The sequence below is a fragment of the Dunckerocampus dactyliophorus genome, chromosome 11 (genome assembly GCF_027744805.1).
Source record: "Dunckerocampus dactyliophorus isolate RoL2022-P2 chromosome 11, RoL_Ddac_1.1, whole genome shotgun sequence".
Classification (NCBI taxonomy): domain Eukaryota; kingdom Metazoa; phylum Chordata; class Actinopteri; order Syngnathiformes; family Syngnathidae; genus Dunckerocampus; species Dunckerocampus dactyliophorus.
In genome coordinates this window covers 3,293,248-3,312,581 of record NC_072829.1, presented here as the reverse complement: position 1 = coordinate 3,312,581, position 19,334 = coordinate 3,293,248, and the positions used below count along the sequence as shown (strand labels likewise).

Genomic DNA, 19,334 nt, shown 5'->3' with positions numbered 1-19,334 from the left:
CAGACATGGGCTGACTCTGAGCTCCTTCTCAAGCTTGACACTGAAATCTATGTGTGGACAGGCTTTGACTTTTCCCAACAGGTTACATGGATCTTCCAGAATCCAATAAGCCTTTGGAGATAGGCAGGCAGAATCACAATATCTCTCAGGGATCAACAGCTCAATGAGTGTCGGCAGAGCGCTTTCGAGCTAACCCTATACCTCTTTGTTGTAGGTCATCATCAAGGCTTCTGGAACTACCTCCATAGAAGAAAGGTTCTTGGACCATCCCTAACTCCAGAATTTGAAACTAGGCCTAAATTCACAGAAGCAGATCTGTAGATCACCCTAATCCTATTGAGGAAGGCCTCTGGAACTACCAGCTCAACTCAATTTCAACAGATCTTTTTGAACAAACAAAGCAGAACTAATCCAATTCAATCCACTAATGACCGCCCCAATTCCAATCGCCCAGGTCCTTGGAACAATCGATAACTCTATGAGATCAGACACAACTTTATTGATCCAGGCTTCTCGAAGTAACCCTTTCTGCAATGGAAAAAGTTCTTGGACCAAGCCAACTTGAATTTACCCAGGGCTCTGGAGCAAACCCTAGCTAGCTCCTGAAAATCAGACCTCTGAACCTAGCCAACCTTAGCCAGGTCTCTGGAACCAACCCGAACTCCATTGGTGAAGGCCTCTCGCCAGTGGAACATATCTCAAGGGTCAACTCAACTCAGTGTGCAAGAAACTTGAGTCTATAAAAGGAGGTACTAAACCAACTCAACAGGCATCTGAAATTAACCCTCTAACTCAATTGGTAATGTCCTCCGGAAACCCAATATGAGCAAGACCAACCCTACTCGGTTCACCCATGGAACAAAAACAACTTTTATAAGAAAAGGTTTCTAGAACCATAGCACAACTTCATTGGCCCAGGCCTCGGGGACTAACCTGAACACTAAAAATGTCTCAACTTGCAACTAGCACGTGGGTTCCCAACTGAAGCATTCATCGAAAAAGCAGGTTAAAAGTGACCGTTCTGCTACGTATGCATTCATCCAACACCTAACGTTCTTTGTTTATTGACATCATGTGCTTTTCTACTTTTCTGTCACGTTAATTTACCATCATGAATATTTATAACCCATCAAGTTCTTCATTTTAAATGTGTTTACTTGTGTTGTAAAGCGTTAACAGAGTCCCATTTGTAACTGTTAATGAGCAGCACAGCTGACTAATTTCCGCCACATTCGCTGTCATTAATTAGCAAGGCCTCTGATAACTCTGCAGACAAAATCTCCCTAAGCTGGAAACATGAAACAACTTTCCATCACACTGTCCTGTTGCTGATTTGAACCCAGGAAAGGAAAATAAAACTCGATGGACTCCATAGGGTTTTTTTTTCCTTACTTCTCAAGAGCCGGGTGTTAATATTTAGGCAGTACAGTGACAGTGTAAGTTATGGCCGGCGGCGGGCCAAAAGACATTTTCACAATCCTCATATTTATGTTTCTCACATGTGTTTTAGTGCTATTTTCCTGTTCCATTAAATGTAGTCGCTATAGCGCTAGAAAAGGAGATTACGATGTTTTCGAGCATTGTTACAAAATTACAGACACACTCGCACGGCACGTTTGACTAGTGTGAGTGTACCGATACGTACCCAGGCACGGCACGTCTCAAAGTCTCAAAATTATCTCAAAGTCATACACATGGTACATAATAAAAATGTGTCATTTAATTCATGCAATTACTGCTCTTGCAACATCCGAAAAACTCCAAATAAGACTGGAAATAAATCACAAAGTCATCACAATTGGAGCAGAATGTGTCATTTAATGTGTCACTTCTCTTGCAATAATTAACAGGAATCAAAATAATCCACTAAATCAGGAAAATGGCGGTAAAGCAGCAGCGTAGAAGTGATGGGACGTGTAAACACACCGTCGTTCGAATGCTCAGTCTGAACGCAGACCAGTGGGGCCCAGGAGAGTTACGGGGAATCAAACCCAAGTCCATCACGGTACTCATGGACCTGCGTCAAGTTTGTCACCCTTCCCCACGCACAACTGGTGAAGAATTCTCAGGCCCTGTCTACATAGAATGATTTCTGGATTGTTTTTTTTGGGGGGTTGAAAAAAATGTGCATCCATCGAGCATCGACGGGAACCGGGACTTACATCCTGATTCTGCCGGAATCTTTCATGTTTTTAAAATTTCAGTCTTTACGTTGGTGATCTTCTTCCAACAAGTCAGATAAGTAAAACAGTAAATTACATTGATCTTATGCCAACATTGAAGTAGCAAACAAATTATACTTTGTACTGCGAATACGGTGGCCAACTCATATATCCAGCTAACGTGATGCTGTGTACTTTACCTGATGTTAACCTAGCTTTAGCCAGGAAGTTGACCAGACCCCGCGCGAAGTGTTACTCCATTCACCGTACTTATTTGGTATTCTGCAAGCAGTTTAGTAGGAGCTCAGTAACATGGTTACTGGTCTTCAAAAATAAAAATGACTTTATGTTACATTTATGTTCAAGTTCAATTGTTTGATGTTTATATATCGGTTAATAATAGCCCTGTGAGATATTCATAGTAAATTCATAAAAAGTTCATATAATTTAAAACAAATCATGGAGACATTCAGACATTTCATCCAAAAACTTTGGTTAGCGCCCTCATGTAAACCATGCCAACTTTTATGACTCTACCTTTGAAAAGAATCGGAATCGTGACTCGTTAGGAATTGGAAATCGAAAGGAGGAATCGGAATTGCTCAAATTCAAACGATGCCCAACCCGAGTCACGTCCGTCGAAATATTCAGATATTATGTTGGCTTGTCGTCAAAGCTCACTTCTGGTCACGTGACGGCGTCGTTGTGGCAACGGATTGGTGACGTCATTGTTTCTGAAAAACAGAGGTTCGGTCGTCTATACGGAAACGACAAGCCGGTGTTTTCCGATTTTCCTACTCTGCAAGATGTTTTCAAAAAAATACCTTTTCAGGGCACCCAGAACGCCGTTCCCGTCTGGATGACAGGCGGAAAGGTTCAAATACTTTGCTGTTTTGACCTGAAAACGTTTCAATGTGGATAGCCCCATGTGGATAGCGTGGCGAACTGCCAGGGGAGGCATGAGAGGCAGGGAGGACTTTGAGTATTAGTGCAGACCTGCCCACGTCTGAATTTGTCGTACTCAGCATGCAGTTGGACTCGCGATTATGCTTCACTGCTCTCCATTTGTTTGCATTTCGCCGGTTTCCGTTTCAAATTCAGTCTGTACTGTACAGATAAATAAATAGATATTATCATTTTCTTCATCCGATTTCAAATCGGGTGGGCGCTAAAACATTTCTCTCCCCCAGTGGGGGCATGACAGAAAACAATTGAGAACCACTGCTTTAATCCAACTACACAAACCTTTATTTTTCATCACGGCATCCCATTCTAGTTCTGGATCTGGTTCTGGTGTTGCCGTTGTTGTTTTTGCAGGTGTTGTTCAGCGTGGATCCCTGAACCAGGGCCTGCATGGCAGCTCTCAAGGAAACACCAAAACTGGTGGAGCTCAAATGCATGTAATCTGATATTGATGAGAACTTGTAATAGTGAATGATGTCTTCAGATAACCCTGCTATTGAATTTATCAGCCAACTCATATTTTTTGTGTTTTTCCTCAGGCATAGCCCATAGCCCTTTGTTGCGGTCAAAAGAGTCAGAAAGAAGTGAAAGCCCAATGAAGTATCACTTGGATGTTCATATCTTGAATATTCTTTGACCTTCGTTACTCACACGCTTCCTCTTTTTGTTTTTCCACAGATGGATTTTTTTGTTTTTGTTGCATGGATCCCACAGATCAGGTGTGTTATACTTAAATATGTGGGATCATTTATCTTTACGGCCAAAGCTTGGAGACTGTCAGCAAGCAGACAAGCTATTTCCTCATTTGGTTTGGGGAGCAAAGTGGAGCAAAGAGAGAGGGAATGGTGGGGGAGATGCGGTGGTGGTGGTGATGGACTGGAGAGAATCACCGTAATGAAATCCTGATGTCGAGAGGGGAGACGATGACTCGGTGCAGGCTTGCAAGGAGGCGATCTCCGAGGCTTCGGCGTCACAGCATCTCTAGAAAGACTTGCTCATCACTCCGCCCTCATTACCTCGGCAACCTCGCATCAGGGACCCGCCGGGCGCCCAAGTGGTGGAGGATAGAATTGCAGTGATTAATTTGGCCGAGGATCCCCCTGGAACGCGGCCTTCTCACACAAACATTTGTCTTCATTTGCCAAGATATGGCCGGTGACATGAGAAGATAGGCCTTAATAGTCCTGAATGGAGGCCAGACTCCTTTTTTTTCTTGGAAACAAAAACAGAGTTGCCGTTTTTTCCAACAAAGTTCTTACAAAATTATGTAAATCAACAAACAAGAAGGGGAAATAAGCATTTGTAACTAAGGATGCGTACACAAACGGTATCATAATGGCACTGGTTTCAGCGTATAACTAACTTGATATCGATGCCTCATTTGGGTGCTAAATGAATGCAGACTCAGCCACCTGCAACAAGTGCTTGAAGGTGATATGATATAAGTAACGTCTTGCAAGCAATGCAACATCCTGACAGATGACGCGCTTCTTAAATGTTATTACTGACCTTAACACGGCAGCAGCAGTGCTCAGTTCCAACATGGTAAACTCATACGTACACTCCACATTATCCACCAATCACATGCACAGCCAGCGAGGTGCATTCACCAACACCGGAATTCTGAACATCAATATTACAACACAATCATCTATGATACTTCAAGTACTGTACTTTTTTTGGTGCACTTTTTGTGCTCCGTATTGCAGCTGGTTTTGCTGTGACAATTGTGACAGTTTCTTGAGGATTTTATTTCACATTGCTAAATGTATGACTTACTGAGCATGATTGAAGTATTTAAATAACTATTACAGTATGATCAACTTGCATGTCAGGAAATCCCGCAACAATAATAATTAAAAAAAAAATCATTGTTTTTGGCCAAAACTTGTACACTTTCCATTTTGATTTGGCGCCGGTGTTGGATAATATGTGAGTGATAGCAACCCTATTTGTAACTGATGTGTGTTTGTCGCACAGAAGTCAAATTTGACTGATTTCTTACTACAGAAGTAGCAAAACTTGGACATTTTTGCAATGTAGATCATGTTTTTATCGAGTTAACCGCTTCTCTCCAACACCAACTGACATGTTCATGTTTTTCGAGGATATACTTTAAATATAATAATATATATACTGTACACCCTTAATGAGGAATTTTTTTTATTACAATTTTTGTTCGTCTTATATTTCTTTATTTAATGTATTACTGGTTTTTGGAAGCCTTGAGAAAATGTGATGAATACTGATTTTGTGTGTGCGTGATATGTAATTGAAATATGAAATAGCAGAACTTGTATTGAACGCGTATCTGCCACGGTAAATGTTGTCTATACACTGATACTGATCACATCGATACATTTCTTTACTGAGAGACCATGAAAATGTCCCAAGTTAGAAGCATCTTTGCTTTGTGGTTTCAGACATCTGCTGCAGATGATCACAGTGGTTGGGCCCGTGCGGTCTGTCACCAGCTTGGAGGTTCTTTGCAGTGGGGAGCGTCGTCTTCATCACAGTGGTAACTTCAACGCCCATCGCCACCTTTGCTAGCATCTGGACGCATGCACATCATCTTTAGGAAAGCACACACAAACAAAAAAAACAAAACACTGCATGTTTGGATTTTGTAAGCTCAGATGCACATAATTTTGTCTGCAGGTCACTTTTAAATATCACTGAACATTTTAACAAATAATATATAACATCATCTATCTGTACAAAAGCTGATGTTGGACACAAAGTTTTGGATTCAATAAATACCATATTAGTGCTTGTGTGGTGGGGACTGTTACAGTATCATATATACACATTTTTTATGTATGTAAATCACCACATGCTATATAAAACACCTATTGAAAAGACGGATCAATTCATGAATGAGCAGGTTTGTTTTGGACTGGTGGTGATGGTGATGAAGTCACGGAATGCCCCGGTGGCGTCCAATGACAAGTTGGGACGTGGCGTCACCGCGTGAAAGATGCGCCTCCGCCCCTCCAAGCGGCGCCGGGGTGCTGTGCAAACGAACACCTGAGTGCCAGGACGGGAAAGATGCGTTCAACGATAGCTTGGGGAGAAAATTAAAGCGTCGACTATACAGAACCGGCATGTCCTCCAAGAATATATAAATAATTGTAGTGCTCGGTGGTTAGTTTGAAATATTTTTATTGAAATTTAAATCTCGCCCAACGGAAAACATCTACTTTGCTAAATGAGGCTACTTAGCGCCACACAAAACGTCATGCATGGACCACCTTGTTTCCTCATCGAACAAGCAATAAAATGTTATGTTATATTAGTTGTTATATTATATCGCCCTCCTTGTACCGCATTCTTTTACGTTCATTTGACACCACGACACGCTGTGACGCTTTACAACACACACACGATAATAAATTATTAGCCACCAATTAAATGATCCTTTCACAGCTGTTTTTGGAATCAATCTTTTCTCAATATTATCTTTACATTGTGTGGTTGTACCTAATAAAGTGGCCCGTGAGTGAAGTGTTTCTATTTTTACATAAACGGCAAGAAGACCATATTTTTTAAAAGGTAACAAAAACTAGTCTTGTGGTTGAATAAAGTCAACGTGGATTCTATTTGCAGTCTTTCTTTTACGGTAAACGTGTTCAATTGTATTCATACATAAGGGTTGTTTTAGGCCTCAGTGATGATGAAACAGGAATAATGGCGCCACACACTGCATTTCCCAGCACCGTAAAACACACGAATACATTTCCGCGTGGATAATTTGTGCGCCTTTTTCGCGTATTTGGATTTTTTTCTGCATTTTTTGCAGCAACGCGTCATTTTCGGCAATGTTATGACTGGATTTTAATGTATTAAACTCGTGAGGTGAATTTTTAAAGCTGTCATTTAATTGGGGACTAATTACCTTTACCCGTTGATGATTGCTTTTATTTTTCATCCTGTGGAATTCATGTTTTTTTTAAATCAATAATATGTTAAAATGAATTAATAATAATAAAACTCGTCGCGAAGATTTTTTTCTTTTTCTTTTTTGCAGGCAGGTGCTGATGGAAGCTGAGGCGTCCAATTAAAGGAGTTGATGATTGATGAGGTCAGCTGCTCGTGCTTCAAATTAACCTTTCAATTAAGCTCCAACGAAAAAAAGCAACAGCACAAGTTTAGCAGCAGCCATGCTTTGCTTGCACGGCCACCGAATTAAGCATCCGCCTCAATTTGCGATTATGAATGAGCTGTGACACTTTGAACGTTCGCACGGGACACCAACGACTGCAGATGAAGCACGTGCTTGCGTGAACATCGGCGCTTTTCACGATCATGCTCAGACAAGTGCAAAATATCAACATCAGCGAGCTAAAATGGCGCGGCGTTTTTAATCTGAGGCAGTGTTGCGTCCGAACAAAATGTCCCTCCACCCCTCCCACAAATAGAAAGGTGCAGCAAAGACCTCCAAGGCAGCCGTAACAGAAAGTCCTGCTGTTTTACAACTCTTGTCACCATATGGTGCTGTTGGCACACAACACTTCTTCTTCCATCCAAATGGTCCACAAGCAACTCATCTTTCAAAGGAAACTGCAACAAATACTGTGTATATATATATATATGTGTGTGTGTGTGTGTGTGTATTTGTATTTCTGACTAATCGGATTGAAATATAATAATAGTTTATACCACAAATGCTCGACAATTATTATAGTGGCAAATAGGACGAATGCACGTGTCAAACAAAAAGAAACCTTTTTTTTTTTAAATATACCTGCTGCTGTGCTCCAAATGATTTCGTTCTTTCTTTCTGTTGCTTAATTGATTACACATCATCATCACAATGAAGGTGATATAATCCAGTGATTACAGGCACATATAATGCATGAAACATTTCACTTGAAACACGTGCAGTACATATTTTTACATCGTCCGTGGGTGGAATGCGTCACATTTTTCATAAATAACACAGGAACCAATCAGTAATGACTTCCACTTTATTTTTACTGTCATTGACATATATAAAAAACCAAATTTTCAGAAATGATGCATAAATATTTTTTTATTTATAATTGTAATAAGATTATTTCATCACTCTTCCTGTATAATTAAATCATGTAGATCAAATATTGCACATATTTCTATCATTCAAATGGATTTATTGCATCAGTGAATGACGTATGCTGTTTACGTCGACGCAGATATTAGAGAGAGGGATGTTTTCAAATCAATTTTATTTTGTAATTAAAGAATACAAGTTTGCAATAGCTCTGTGTTTACTGGACTGGATGTTATCTCGTAAATACCTTGAAGAATGTCAGTAAACAGTCGTGAATGAACGTGTCCCATCAGGCTGTTGTCAAGTATTTGTGAGTAATACTAAGTATTGTATCAGAGTGCATGTAGAGATAAACATGCTGAGCCGTCAGACTCCTCCTCCGCCTTCCTCTTCATCTTCCTCTTCCTCCGGTTGGTTGGTCCACTTCTTTCTTTTGAAGTGCAGCGGCGGGTCAAAGTGTGCTTTTGCTCTAATTGAGCCTCAGCCAATCAACAACAAGTCGTTAGCAGTCCGACCTCTCTCGCTTCTGCTTCTGCTGCCCGCTCGGGACTCGTCTTTCCTCTCCGCGCGACGCTCCGGTTCGGTTCGGTCCGGCGGGTGCTGCTTGCGAGCGTTTGCATGGATCTTTTTGGAGGACGGGCTGCAGCGAGCATGCCAGCGAGACCCGCTTTCGAGAGGCTCTAAAAAAAAATTTTAAGCGCGGACGAACACTGCAGAAAGAACCGAAAGAACTTTTCCGGTCAATCGTCGATGACGTCCAGCAAAGACATGAAGGCGGGATCCGCGTTGCAGTCCAGCGGCGAGGACAGGAGGCGGGCTCCCCTGGACCAGCTGCCCCCGCCGGCCAACTCCAACAAGCCGCTGACGCCCTTCAGCATCGAGGACATCCTCAACAAGCCCTCCGTCAAGAAGAAGCCCACCACCACCTCCCCCTCCGTCACGTGTCCGCCGAGGGTGCTGGACAAGGTGGCCGCCTCCAACGCTGCCAGGAACGGCCTCAGCACGCCCTCCTCCCCGCTGTGCGCCCTGGAGGAGCTCGCCAGCAAGACCTTCAAGGGCCTGGAGGTCAACGTCATTCAGGCGGCAGAAGGTAAACCAAACTCTGATATACGCTACAGAAAAAAATATATATTTCTAGAAATAAACACGTTTGAAGACATTTCATTTTACGGGTGACCGTTAGAAGTCCAGCATGCACGTGTCTATGTTTTATAATTCTATTATTGACTCACGCTGCTAGGTGGAAAATAGCACAGTTTGGCTTTATATTGTATCTACTGTGTCGGGATGTGCAGAATATTCCTCATGAAAGCGAATGAAATGTGAATGACTGCGCGTGTACTGGCACTCTGTGCTCCTATGTTTCATGCTGGCATTTGAAATATGAAAGTTTTATTGCAAACATAGAAGCAAAGCTGTGCTGGTTTTGAGTGTAACAACAACAACAAAAAGTTGAAATGTTTGCATGCAGGTCGCGAGCACATGAACGCCTTCGGCCAGAGGCAGACGTCCAAGAAGAGGAGGAAGTCGCGGACGGCCTTCACCAACCACCAAATCTACGAGCTGGAGAAGCGCTTCTTGTACCAGAAGTACCTGTCCCCCGCAGACCGGGACCAGATCGCCCAGCAGCTGGGCCTGTCCAACGCCCAGGTCATCACGTGGTTCCAGAACCGGCGCGCCAAGCTCAAGCGAGACCTGGAGGAGATGAAGGCCGACGTGGAGTCCCTGAAGAAGATCACCCCGCAGACTCTGCAGAAGCTCGTCACCATGGAGAACGTGGACGAGGCCCAGGCTGGACCGGGCGGACCGGGGTCGCAGTCCCCCTCTGATGGACACATGAGGGTCTTCCCACAGTCCCCCTCCTCGTCCCGAGGCCAAACTACGGACGAGTTCTCTGAGGATGACGAGGAGATCGAAGTGGATGATTGACAGGTTTTTGTTGGGGGGTTTTTCAAAAAAAAAAAAAAAAAACAAGGGCATTTTTCCCCCAAACTTTTGCACGGATTTTGTCTAAAAAAAAAAAAAAGGAGCGTAAATGAAAACATTTTAGGATGTTTTTTTTCTCCCTTCGTTTTAATTTATTGTCAAGAAAGACGGACAGACACTTTTTTTTATGAAAGCTCACTTTTTTTCAAGGACAAATGGACACGTGGTGCTTCAGGAGGGACATTGGACACCTTTTTGTGGATGAATGCTTACCTAAAACTGTCTGCGAGCATTATTATTATTATTATAATGAACCTTTTACACTCTGTGTATATATACAATATATATATATATATATATAAAGGTGAAGTGTATTTAATCGGCATCTATGTAAATAAAGCTTATTTCAATTATTGGAAAGTCTTTTTTTATTTAAATAACATCACAATAAAAATATCAGTTACATCCAAAGTATGAATATATGACTAAATAAATATTTTTTATTTCATTTAAAGGTAAAATATTTAAACAATCGCCTGTTTGTTTAAAAAAACCACACACAAACAAATGTGGAATAATTAACGCCCCTCTTCTTGCGCAACAACCTCCATCTTCTTCTTCCGTGTCGCCATATGTTTTCCTCCTGCTTGCGTCCCAAGATCCTTGCATCCTTGCAACCTCGCAACCTTGCAACCTTGCACGGCCACTTGATTGATCGGCCGGAGCCCGCCTTTGGAGCGCATTCAGGCCGGATGGCATCTGGCCTCCTTTCAGAAGCCGTCAATGGGAAATCTTCCTCATGAATAAAAAGACAACTTACTACACAGCTTCCATCCAAATAAGAAACATGCTATCTAACACTAGAAAAATATGTCATTCTATTCGTGGTTTTCATTTCAACGTCACTTTGCACTCACTCGGGACAAAAACTCAGCTTGAAGGTTGATTTCTTGTCCTGAGAAACGATGATCAAGGAGTTCATCATAAGCCCCGTTTCCTGTTCAGGCGTTTCAAAATACACTCTTTGTGTCCAACATTGTTATCATTTATTTGTGAAAGCGTTTTTATGACTATCAATACTCTCCTTGGTCGTCATTGGAGTTCATTATAACTCGTGTTTACCGTTATGACATTAAAAAATAGCTACGGTGTATGTTGCTGCTAATGCATGTATGGAAAATGACAACGTTATTGTAATTTATACGTTCAATCATTTTCCTGATAAGCAACATTTTTTACATTATTATCATTTCTCAGGACATTTTCAGGATGATCAGTATTTTTCTTGATCATTATTGGAGTTCATTGTTTGTATTTCCTGTTATGGCATTCCCAAAATACACGCCACTGCAATATTACTGTAAACACACTGTACCTCTATTAGGGTTAAATGTTCAAGCTTTTTCAGGTTGATCAATATTTCTCTTGATCATTATTGAAGTACTTTATAACTCGTTTTAAAAATATATATATTTTCACAGTAATGCTACATTACTATAAATATACAGCTTTTGATATTATTATGCTTGATATGTTTAACATTTGCCTTATGATCAATTATTTTTTATTTATAATTTTATGAGTAGTGTTTCTTGATGATTTTTAAAATATTTTTAACTCTAAAAAATAGCTAAATAAGTAACTAAACCTGAGTTTAAAAAAATTTATTTAATATATGAGTGTTATTTCATTCAAATAATTTAATCTGGCACGCCTAATAATAATAATCATAATAAATAATCATGAATTATTACCGCACCCCCAAACAAAATGTATTCTTAATCATTTTTAACTCTCACTTAATAAACAGAGTAAGTAAAATGTGAAAAGTATTTGCATGCTCCCGGTGATGAGTGTGTGTCAAACGAATAACAATTTAAAGGCACAATATGTGAGAGTGCAGCAGACTGCCGGCACACAATGGAGGTAATGGGCTGGAATCACGGAGGTTAAAAGTCAAGTGACACCCCCTCACGACCACTTTAGGCCTGCAGGGAGAGGGTGGGGGGCAACAAGACTTGAGTGCGGATGAATAATACAAATAAACAAAAAGTTACATTATTATGACTGCAATGACAAAGGATTGCTATTTATTTTAGTCTCGTATTTATATTAGCCTATGTAATATTAATTGTGGTGTCGCCATTTTTATGTCTTAAAACATTGTTTCTTTGTTTTTTACACATAAGAATAACCAGCGTGTCTTTTGTTCTTATGGGAAAAACATTATTTAAGTACACCTGAACATTTGTTTGTGCATTTTATCAAGCGATAACGTACATGCTAGTAACAAGGTGTTATTTATGATCACGTGACAGCTGCATAAGCATAATCAACACCAACAACGAAGCCCAAATGACGTCGTCACAATTGCAATAATGATTCCGTTATTCAAACATCGTCATGTGATCAAGCGAACGTATGAAAAGCGAGACAACTTATTACAAGGGCGTCTCAATGTGACATAATGAGCACGTGACTCAACAGACGAACGCCTGCCCTTGCCTCGTGCGGCACAAGGACTCCACTTAGCGGCCGCATGGCGTCACTACAACACAACAGGCAGCAGGCAGTTTTTAAGTTCATGTTAAATTCTATTCAGAGGCAAAATTATTATTTTTTAACTATTGGAGAGAAATGGCAGATTTTTAATGTAAAAAAAAAATGTAAAATTATCCACAGCAATATTTATCATATAAAAATAAGCTGCCTCAAAATGATAATCCTGAAAAAATGAAAATGTATTTTATTAAACTTCATGTTATGAAATCTCATATAAAAAAACATATTAAAAAAATATATAAAAAAACCTTAATGATGAATGTGTTTTTTGGTGTGAATGTAAAACAAGCATCAAATAAAAGTATCGCAGATCATAAATCGCCCATCATTTTGACATTTTCCATTTATTTTTCCAAAAATACAAAAAGGAGGCAAAATAAGCTGCTGTACACAAAGACTATTAAAATAGAAATATGTATAGTAGAAAATCTGTTTGTGGAAACCAGTCCTATCTGCTGCGTTTGTCCTTGATGGTGTAGTGAAGCACTAACGGCTGCGCCTGCAACACAAAAGCACAACTTTTATTCTTACTTTCTGATCGACTTTAGTGTTAAAGCTGGCATCATCACTAAAAGACAACTAATATATGTGTGTGTGTCGTGTTATCGACTTAACTTAACCACTGAAAATATTTTAAATCGTGTTATATGCAAGTGGCCACCAGGTGTCTCACCTTTCCAAACCAGTGTGACAGCCATAACCGTTTCATGGTCATGTGATCAGGCAAAGACTCGTTGTTGAACAACATCTGGACCTACACACACACACACACACACACACAAAGAAGAATAAAAATCATGTACTAGTTGTTGTATTTTGGAGGCAAACAGGAAGTGAAGGTGAGGTTACCTGATGTTTTTCCACGTTGAGTCGGTGGCAAAGTACTTTTCGTAAATGTCGAACCTCCGCTCGCACAGAACAACGCACAAACTTCTGCTGCAGAGACACACCACACACACGAGAAACACACAACAGGAAGTTGAAATGATGTCTGCAATGGCCGATGCAGCGCTGCTTGGATAAAAAATTAATACTGCAAATCAACAAAATCATTTTTTATTTCTGGAAATAAGAGACACACTTATAAAAATACAAAAGCACTTTTCCAACGTCGAAGCAAGCCGCATTTCTGCACATCTCATCACTGAATATCATTGCTGCCTTTCACATTTTCCTCAGCGTCTCATGACAAGTGTGTGTTTTCATGTACCGCAGCTTTCCCACGCTTGAACGTCAGGGAGCAGTAAAAGCCAGTGCAATGGCGCCCTCTGCTGGTAAAACGACAGAATGCAGCGCCGCATTGAATGGATGTACTTCCGTGGTCTGCAGTGTGCGTTGAACTGACGTCCGTGTACAATTACTAGTTCTACTGCAATAGTATAGGATTATATTGCATGTGTACTACAAGTTTATACTATTACTACAGCTGTGTGTTGATGCTACTAGTACAAGTGTATAGTATTATTATATCGGATTTGTGTGTTGATAGTACTAGTACAAGTGTATAGCATCACATGGTATTTGTGTTGATAATACTACTACAGATGTATAGTATTATATAGTATGTGTGGTGATACTACTACTACTACTACTTCAAGCGTAGAGTATTATTATACAGTATTAGTGTGCGTGTTCATACTACTAGTATAAGTGCACAGTATTATATAGTATTAGTGTGTGTGTTGATACTACTACTGATGTGTAGTATTACATAGTATTAGTGGTGATACTACTAGCACAGGTGTATAGTATTATATAGTATTTACGGAGTGATACTATTAGTACAAGTGCATAGTATTGTTATATAGTATTAGTGTTTGTGTTGATACGACAAGTACAAGTGGAAAGTGTCATAATTGTACTTGTGTGTTGATGATACTGCTAGTACAAGGGTATAGTATTATGATATAGTAGTACTGACCTGCAGGGCAAGTTTGCTTTTGTCTTTTCCAGCCAGTGATGAACTGCACACAGCAAACAGATCATTAACATCAATAATGCTTATTATTATTATTATTATTATTATTAATAGTGTGTGTGATGACAAAAACTCACCTTAGTCTTTCTAAACAGAGCGACACCTGTTCGTCATATCTGTAAAAATGTGCCTTGGCGTGGTCGAAGCTGGTGTATGGTAAAGAGGACGGGTCCGATACGCAGTCTGATGGAGCAACAACAACGATATTGTTATTATTTTCCATCACCACGGGAGTGAATATTGACTTGTGGAACGTGTAGTGGACACATGCAGTAGCATCGTGGCAGCACGTCACGTTCCACAACTCTCTCAAACGGATGTTCTCTTGCTTTAAAGTCTACTTTTGAGCTTTTTCATGTCTTTTTCATGTCTGCCTACACAGTACATTATGTGCCAACGCCTCAGCAAGCGTCGACTGTCGGGATGAAGGCTCCGCTGCCTCAGGCATCTCCATGGGTTGGTGTTTTTTTTCCCCAGTTGAGAAAACTGTCCTTGCCGGTCGTCGGTGTTCATGCGCTCACCTTGTTCATTCTGCTTAAAACCACGATGTTCCCACACTGAGGCGGTGGCATTCGCCTTAGGAACCATCGCTTCTGTGCCTTCACTCATGTTAACGTATGCTGCCTCACGAGGCTAACTGCTAACCCTCTGCATCCACTCACTAACAACCCCGCCTCCACAAAGAGGCTGAACGGGACGAGGGCTCACTCTCTCCGTTCATTCCACTACAGAACCAATGCGCACAGACAGGTGACCTTCATTTGTGTTAAACGTACAACATAAACGTAGTAAAAGTGTCCCACTCACCGTCCCCTGCAGGCTGAAGAACTCTTTCCAACCCTCGCGACTGATAGAACTCTTTGATTCTTTTGTCTTCGCCTGTCAACACATGCATTTCATTGACATTTATTTATGTACACACGCAGTATGATCAGCTTTTACATGAAATCTTCCACACGTACTTTCTTGCAGGCCGGGCACCAGCTTGTAGACGATGTCCTGCATGACGCGGTCCAGCTTGAGGTTGAGCAGAGGCTGCGTTTCGTGGATTTTGATGTTGCACATGGGGCAGTACTTGCTGGTCTGCAGGTACTTGACGATGCAGCTTTTACAAACTGAGGACGGGAGACCAGGGAGGCGTTATCGTCAAGAGGGTTGGCGGCAATGGTGGTGCTGGGAGGAGACTCACATGTGTGCAGACACTCTGTGATGGTGGTGGCGTCGATGAAGTAGCCGGCGCAAAGATAACACACGATGTGCTCGTTCAGGTCCTTGATTTTTAACTTCACCTCCTCCTGGGAACACAAGCATTCTTACTTTACACAACAACTAGGCATCACAGCACAGGGGTTCCCACGCATGCTTTTTGCCACAGATAGATTGCAGTCCTGCAGGTCACACTGCACTATATACAATAAAACGCGCTAGCCATTAGTCAACCGTGCTCCCAGCAGCATGTGAAGTAGAAGAAAACATGCTAAAAAGACGAACTGCTATCTTGTTTCGCCGCGTGGTGTTGCTGTTTATTTTCCTGTTTACACCCCGGACCTGACAGCTGTGGCAGTGACCTCTAACCTCCTGCTAGAATCATAAACTAATGGTTTTTATTCTAATGACCAAACCCAAGTAGACTTTGACATGGTTTTAGTGGTCCAATAAGATGTTCTGATGTATTTATTGGACTTTTACCGTGAATGAGCGCAGCTAGCTTGTAACTAGCAGCTAGCAGCCTAGCATCTCCATCAGATTGTTTACTTTTGTCAAACAACAATCGACAAAAGAGAAGAACGGCCGGTCACCGGAGAGTCGACAACCGAGGCCAGTCTCCTCGACGCGGAAGGCGAACATCGCGGGCTTGACTCGGCAAGACAACGCATGCTCAGACGCTCCAGCATCACCCAAGCATCGAGCTAAGCGGCTTCTAAACTCGCCTCCGCGGCGCTTCGACCGCCCGCCAGCGCCCTCCCCACGACAAGCACGGCCGCTCACCTCGTTCCGAAGCGGGTCCAGCTTGTAGACGGTCTGCAGCTGGTTTCGTAGCCGCATCGCTATGGCCATCGGACCTTGCTCCGCCATCTTTGGGAATGACGCGAACTTCCGGGTAAACCGGAAGTGGCCTCTTGTGCACCCCGAAGAAGGCGGGTTATAAACAAGAAATACCAGAAATATAAGCACAACTTAAATAAAGTATTTTGATTTAAAATAGTCGCAGAGTATTTAGAATAAAACAAACTGCAACACGCAACACAAATAAAGTACATTATCTGATTTATCATGAAGTAAAATCACAATTTTATAAAGGTTGTCATATTAGTAATACATTTATGTTACAGAAATACAATTGCATTAAAGTAGACGAAATATCTAGAGGTGTCCTTTAGACCAGATCGACGTAATAGTACTACTAGTAGTAGTAGTAGCACAGTAGATACACTAGTGGTAGTAGTCGACTTCTTATGATTGCCCAGACAAGTGCAATTTGAAATGGGTAATATTGTTTTATTAAAGTAAAATGATTTTTAAAAATCATAATTTTTTTCAGTTTGTCAGTTTATTTTGGACATGCGCATGTTACATAGGAATACAACAGTTTCATATAAAATAAATCAATCCATCCATCTTCTTCCGCTTATCGAAATTAAATTAAATGAAATTACAAATTCTAACAGCTTTGCACCAGGAAATATGAAAATATTGTCAATAACAAAATTTTTTTTTACTATTAAAAATGTTGTTTTGACTAGATCCCAAAATCTCCCTAAATAAAGTATGTAAAAAAATATGTTATCCAAACATTTGACATGGGTGGTGTAAAATAAACACAATAACAACAATATTGTATACTAATACTTATTAAAAATTGTATACTATACTTATATACTAATTACTGTGTCCATCTAAGCAGACTTTACAATATCAAAACTAACAATTTAAAACAGTTTAGCACCAGGAAACATGACTAACATTATTTGCGAATTACAATAACAATAACAATAACACAATAACAAATACAAATATTATTTTTAATCGTGTTTAAAACCCCAAATTCTCTTTAATGCTTAACATTACATTTTTTACCATTCTCTTTTTTTAAACTTATAATGAATACAAATATTTTATTTTATTTTTGCATTTTTTTATTCTTTCTTTAATTTAATGTTTTGTAAAGTTCTCTCCAAATTTGAGCACTTTTTTTGGTAAAAGACCTCAAGCATTAGGAGAAGCAAATGACATCATTCAAGACACAAATCTGTCTTTTTTTTTCGCGCTTCCCCTCACTTGGCTTGCCTGCTTTTGAACTAAATGGACAATAGAGGGCGCTCTAAGCACATAGTAGATGGTCTGCTGAACCTCACGTGCATTAAAACACGCCTTAAAAGGGCATATAATTGGCATGATTGTGCTAAAGTGTATGGGAGCTCATTGAAGAATATGCACGCGCTGATTGTTTATGTAACGTTAAACAAACCTAGCAAGGGCCCAGATTAGATTTGTGTCAGCCATGATGTAGGCCCTGCTGCTATTCCAGCAATGTGCCTATCAAAGACAAGAATGTGATAGCACCTCACCTCCAGGTGTTCCAGGAAACATCTGCAACGTGTTCTCGTAACCTGAGTCCAAACAGTATTTAAGGATTAAAAGGGGCTGTGGCCGCGCGGTGCAGTGTCATTAGGGCTGGATTAGTCCTGCGCTGTTAGCTCACCGCTGTTCCTACGTGCACACAAAAAAACGTCACAGTTTATGTTCGGCGCTTGCGATGTTCCGTCAGAGTGACGGCAGACCGGTCGACGGCGGTTATGAAGGCCAGAGACTAAAAGTGTCAAGCGGGGAACAGCCGGTGGGGGACTTTATGTTTGCTTTTAAAGCACATGTTTATGCTACTGGGTACATGCACAGTAATCCCTCGCCACTTTACGATTTGCATTTCGCAGCTTCACGCTATCACAATTTTTAAAAAATACATTAATTAACAAAACGTCGCTGTTTTGGGGTTGAATATCAGTCAAAAATATGTATATTTGAACACATTTACGGATTTTTTTTGCCCTAACTTAAGCATTTCCAAGCATAAAAATGGCTAAATGAAGTAAAATACAAATATAGGGCATTCTGAAGACGCATTCAAAGATGATATGTAGTGTTCTACACTGGTTACCAGGTGTCAGTAATGTTACATTGATGAGACAATAGCCACTGCAAGAAGTACTGTACAAAACAGGAAGTAAAAAGGAAACAAAAACAAGAAACTCTCCTGCTGATATAGTCTATATCATGTCTTATTTATGTCTTATATGTCTTATTTTCTCATATTATGTCTGCTATATTGGGTAATAGGTGTTTAAAAGTGGCTATAGGGGTGTCTAGATTTCATGTCTACAGTAGAGGGCTCTAATAATGTTAAAAACCATATTTAGAAGGTCACAAACTGGTTTTCTATGCTCTAATATTCCACTTATAAATAAGGAATCCTACTTTGTGGAAATTCACTTATCAAGGTCATCAGATGTGGAACCAATTAACCGTGATAAATGAGGGATTACCGTACTACATAAAAAAAATCAGAATTTACACTTAAAAGCTTTTCAAATAACTATACTAATACTAAAACATCATGTGATTATGTGTTTTTTTAAACCAGGGGAATACTGTTTGTCACTAAATAACACACGCTGGCACAAATTTTGCATATTTCTTGCATTGCTCTGAACACAAA

General features: G+C 40.5%; 2 protein-coding genes and 1 long non-coding RNA gene across 5 annotated transcripts in view; 2 read left to right on the top strand and 1 right to left on the bottom strand.

Moving 5' to 3' along the window:
* Window positions 1-8,086, top strand: part of LOC129190288 (uncharacterized) — a 44,993-nt gene extending 36,907 nt beyond the window's left edge. Inside the window, exons 2-5 of the long non-coding RNA XR_008572972.1 lie at window positions 215-3,562; window positions 3,665-3,844; window positions 5,549-5,643; window positions 7,153-8,086. This is a non-coding gene — a long non-coding RNA (uncharacterized LOC129190288). The remainder of the gene's footprint in view (window positions 1-214; window positions 3,563-3,664; window positions 3,845-5,548; window positions 5,644-7,152) is intronic.
* A 152-nt stretch (window positions 8,087-8,238) lies between these two features.
* lbx2 (ladybird homeobox 2) lies at window positions 8,239-10,456 on the top strand. The gene is made up of 2 exons (XM_054792321.1): window positions 8,239-9,244; window positions 9,626-10,456. Exons 1-2 carry the CDS (start codon window positions 8,905-8,907, stop codon window positions 10,081-10,083), a joined length of 798 nt encoding a protein of 265 aa, XP_054648296.1. The 5' UTR covers window positions 8,239-8,904; the 3' UTR covers window positions 10,084-10,456.
* Window positions 10,457-12,967: 2,511 nt separating this feature from the next.
* On the bottom strand, window positions 12,968-16,738 carry pcgf1 (polycomb group ring finger 1). Of its 3 annotated transcripts, none has more exons than XM_054792289.1 (9): window positions 16,610-16,738; window positions 15,810-15,915; window positions 15,583-15,735; window positions 15,428-15,499; window positions 14,698-14,803; window positions 14,564-14,606; window positions 13,492-13,578; window positions 13,316-13,396; window positions 12,968-13,141 (listed from the first exon to the last, which is right to left on the bottom strand). In XM_054792289.1, exons 1-9 carry the CDS (start codon window positions 16,694-16,696, stop codon window positions 13,091-13,093), a joined length of 786 nt encoding a protein of 261 aa, XP_054648264.1. In that variant the 5' UTR covers window positions 16,697-16,738; the 3' UTR covers window positions 12,968-13,090. The 3 variants fall into 3 exon arrangements, with proteins under 3 accessions (XP_054648264.1, XP_054648266.1, XP_054648265.1); XM_054792291.1 differs by having other exon boundaries at window positions 13,492-13,575; XM_054792290.1 differs by having other exon boundaries at window positions 15,810-15,912; window positions 16,610-16,696.
* Window positions 16,739-19,334: the final 2,596 nt, after the last annotated feature.

Bases quoted from the DNA above. Each gene is read 5' to 3' on its own strand.
- lbx2 (XM_054792321.1), top strand. From the start codon at position 8,905: ATGACGTCCAGCAAAGACATGAAGGCGGGATCCGCGTTGCAGTCCAGC. The intron at 9,245-9,625 runs GTAAACCAAACT...GTTTGCATGCAG, and splicing joins CGTCATTCAGGCGGCAGAAG to GTCGCGAGCACATGAACGCC.
- pcgf1 (XM_054792289.1), bottom strand. From the start codon at position 16,696: ATGGCGGAGCAAGGTCCGATGGCCATAGCGATGCGGCTACGAAACCAG. The intron at 14,804-15,427 runs GTGAGTGGGACA...TTGCTCCATCAG, and splicing joins TCTTCAGCCTGCAGGGGACG to ACTGCGTATCGGACCCGTCC. The intron at 13,579-14,563 runs GTCAGTACTACT...GTGTCTCTGCAG, and splicing joins AAAGCAAACTTGCCCTGCAG to CAGAAGTTTGTGCGTTGTTC.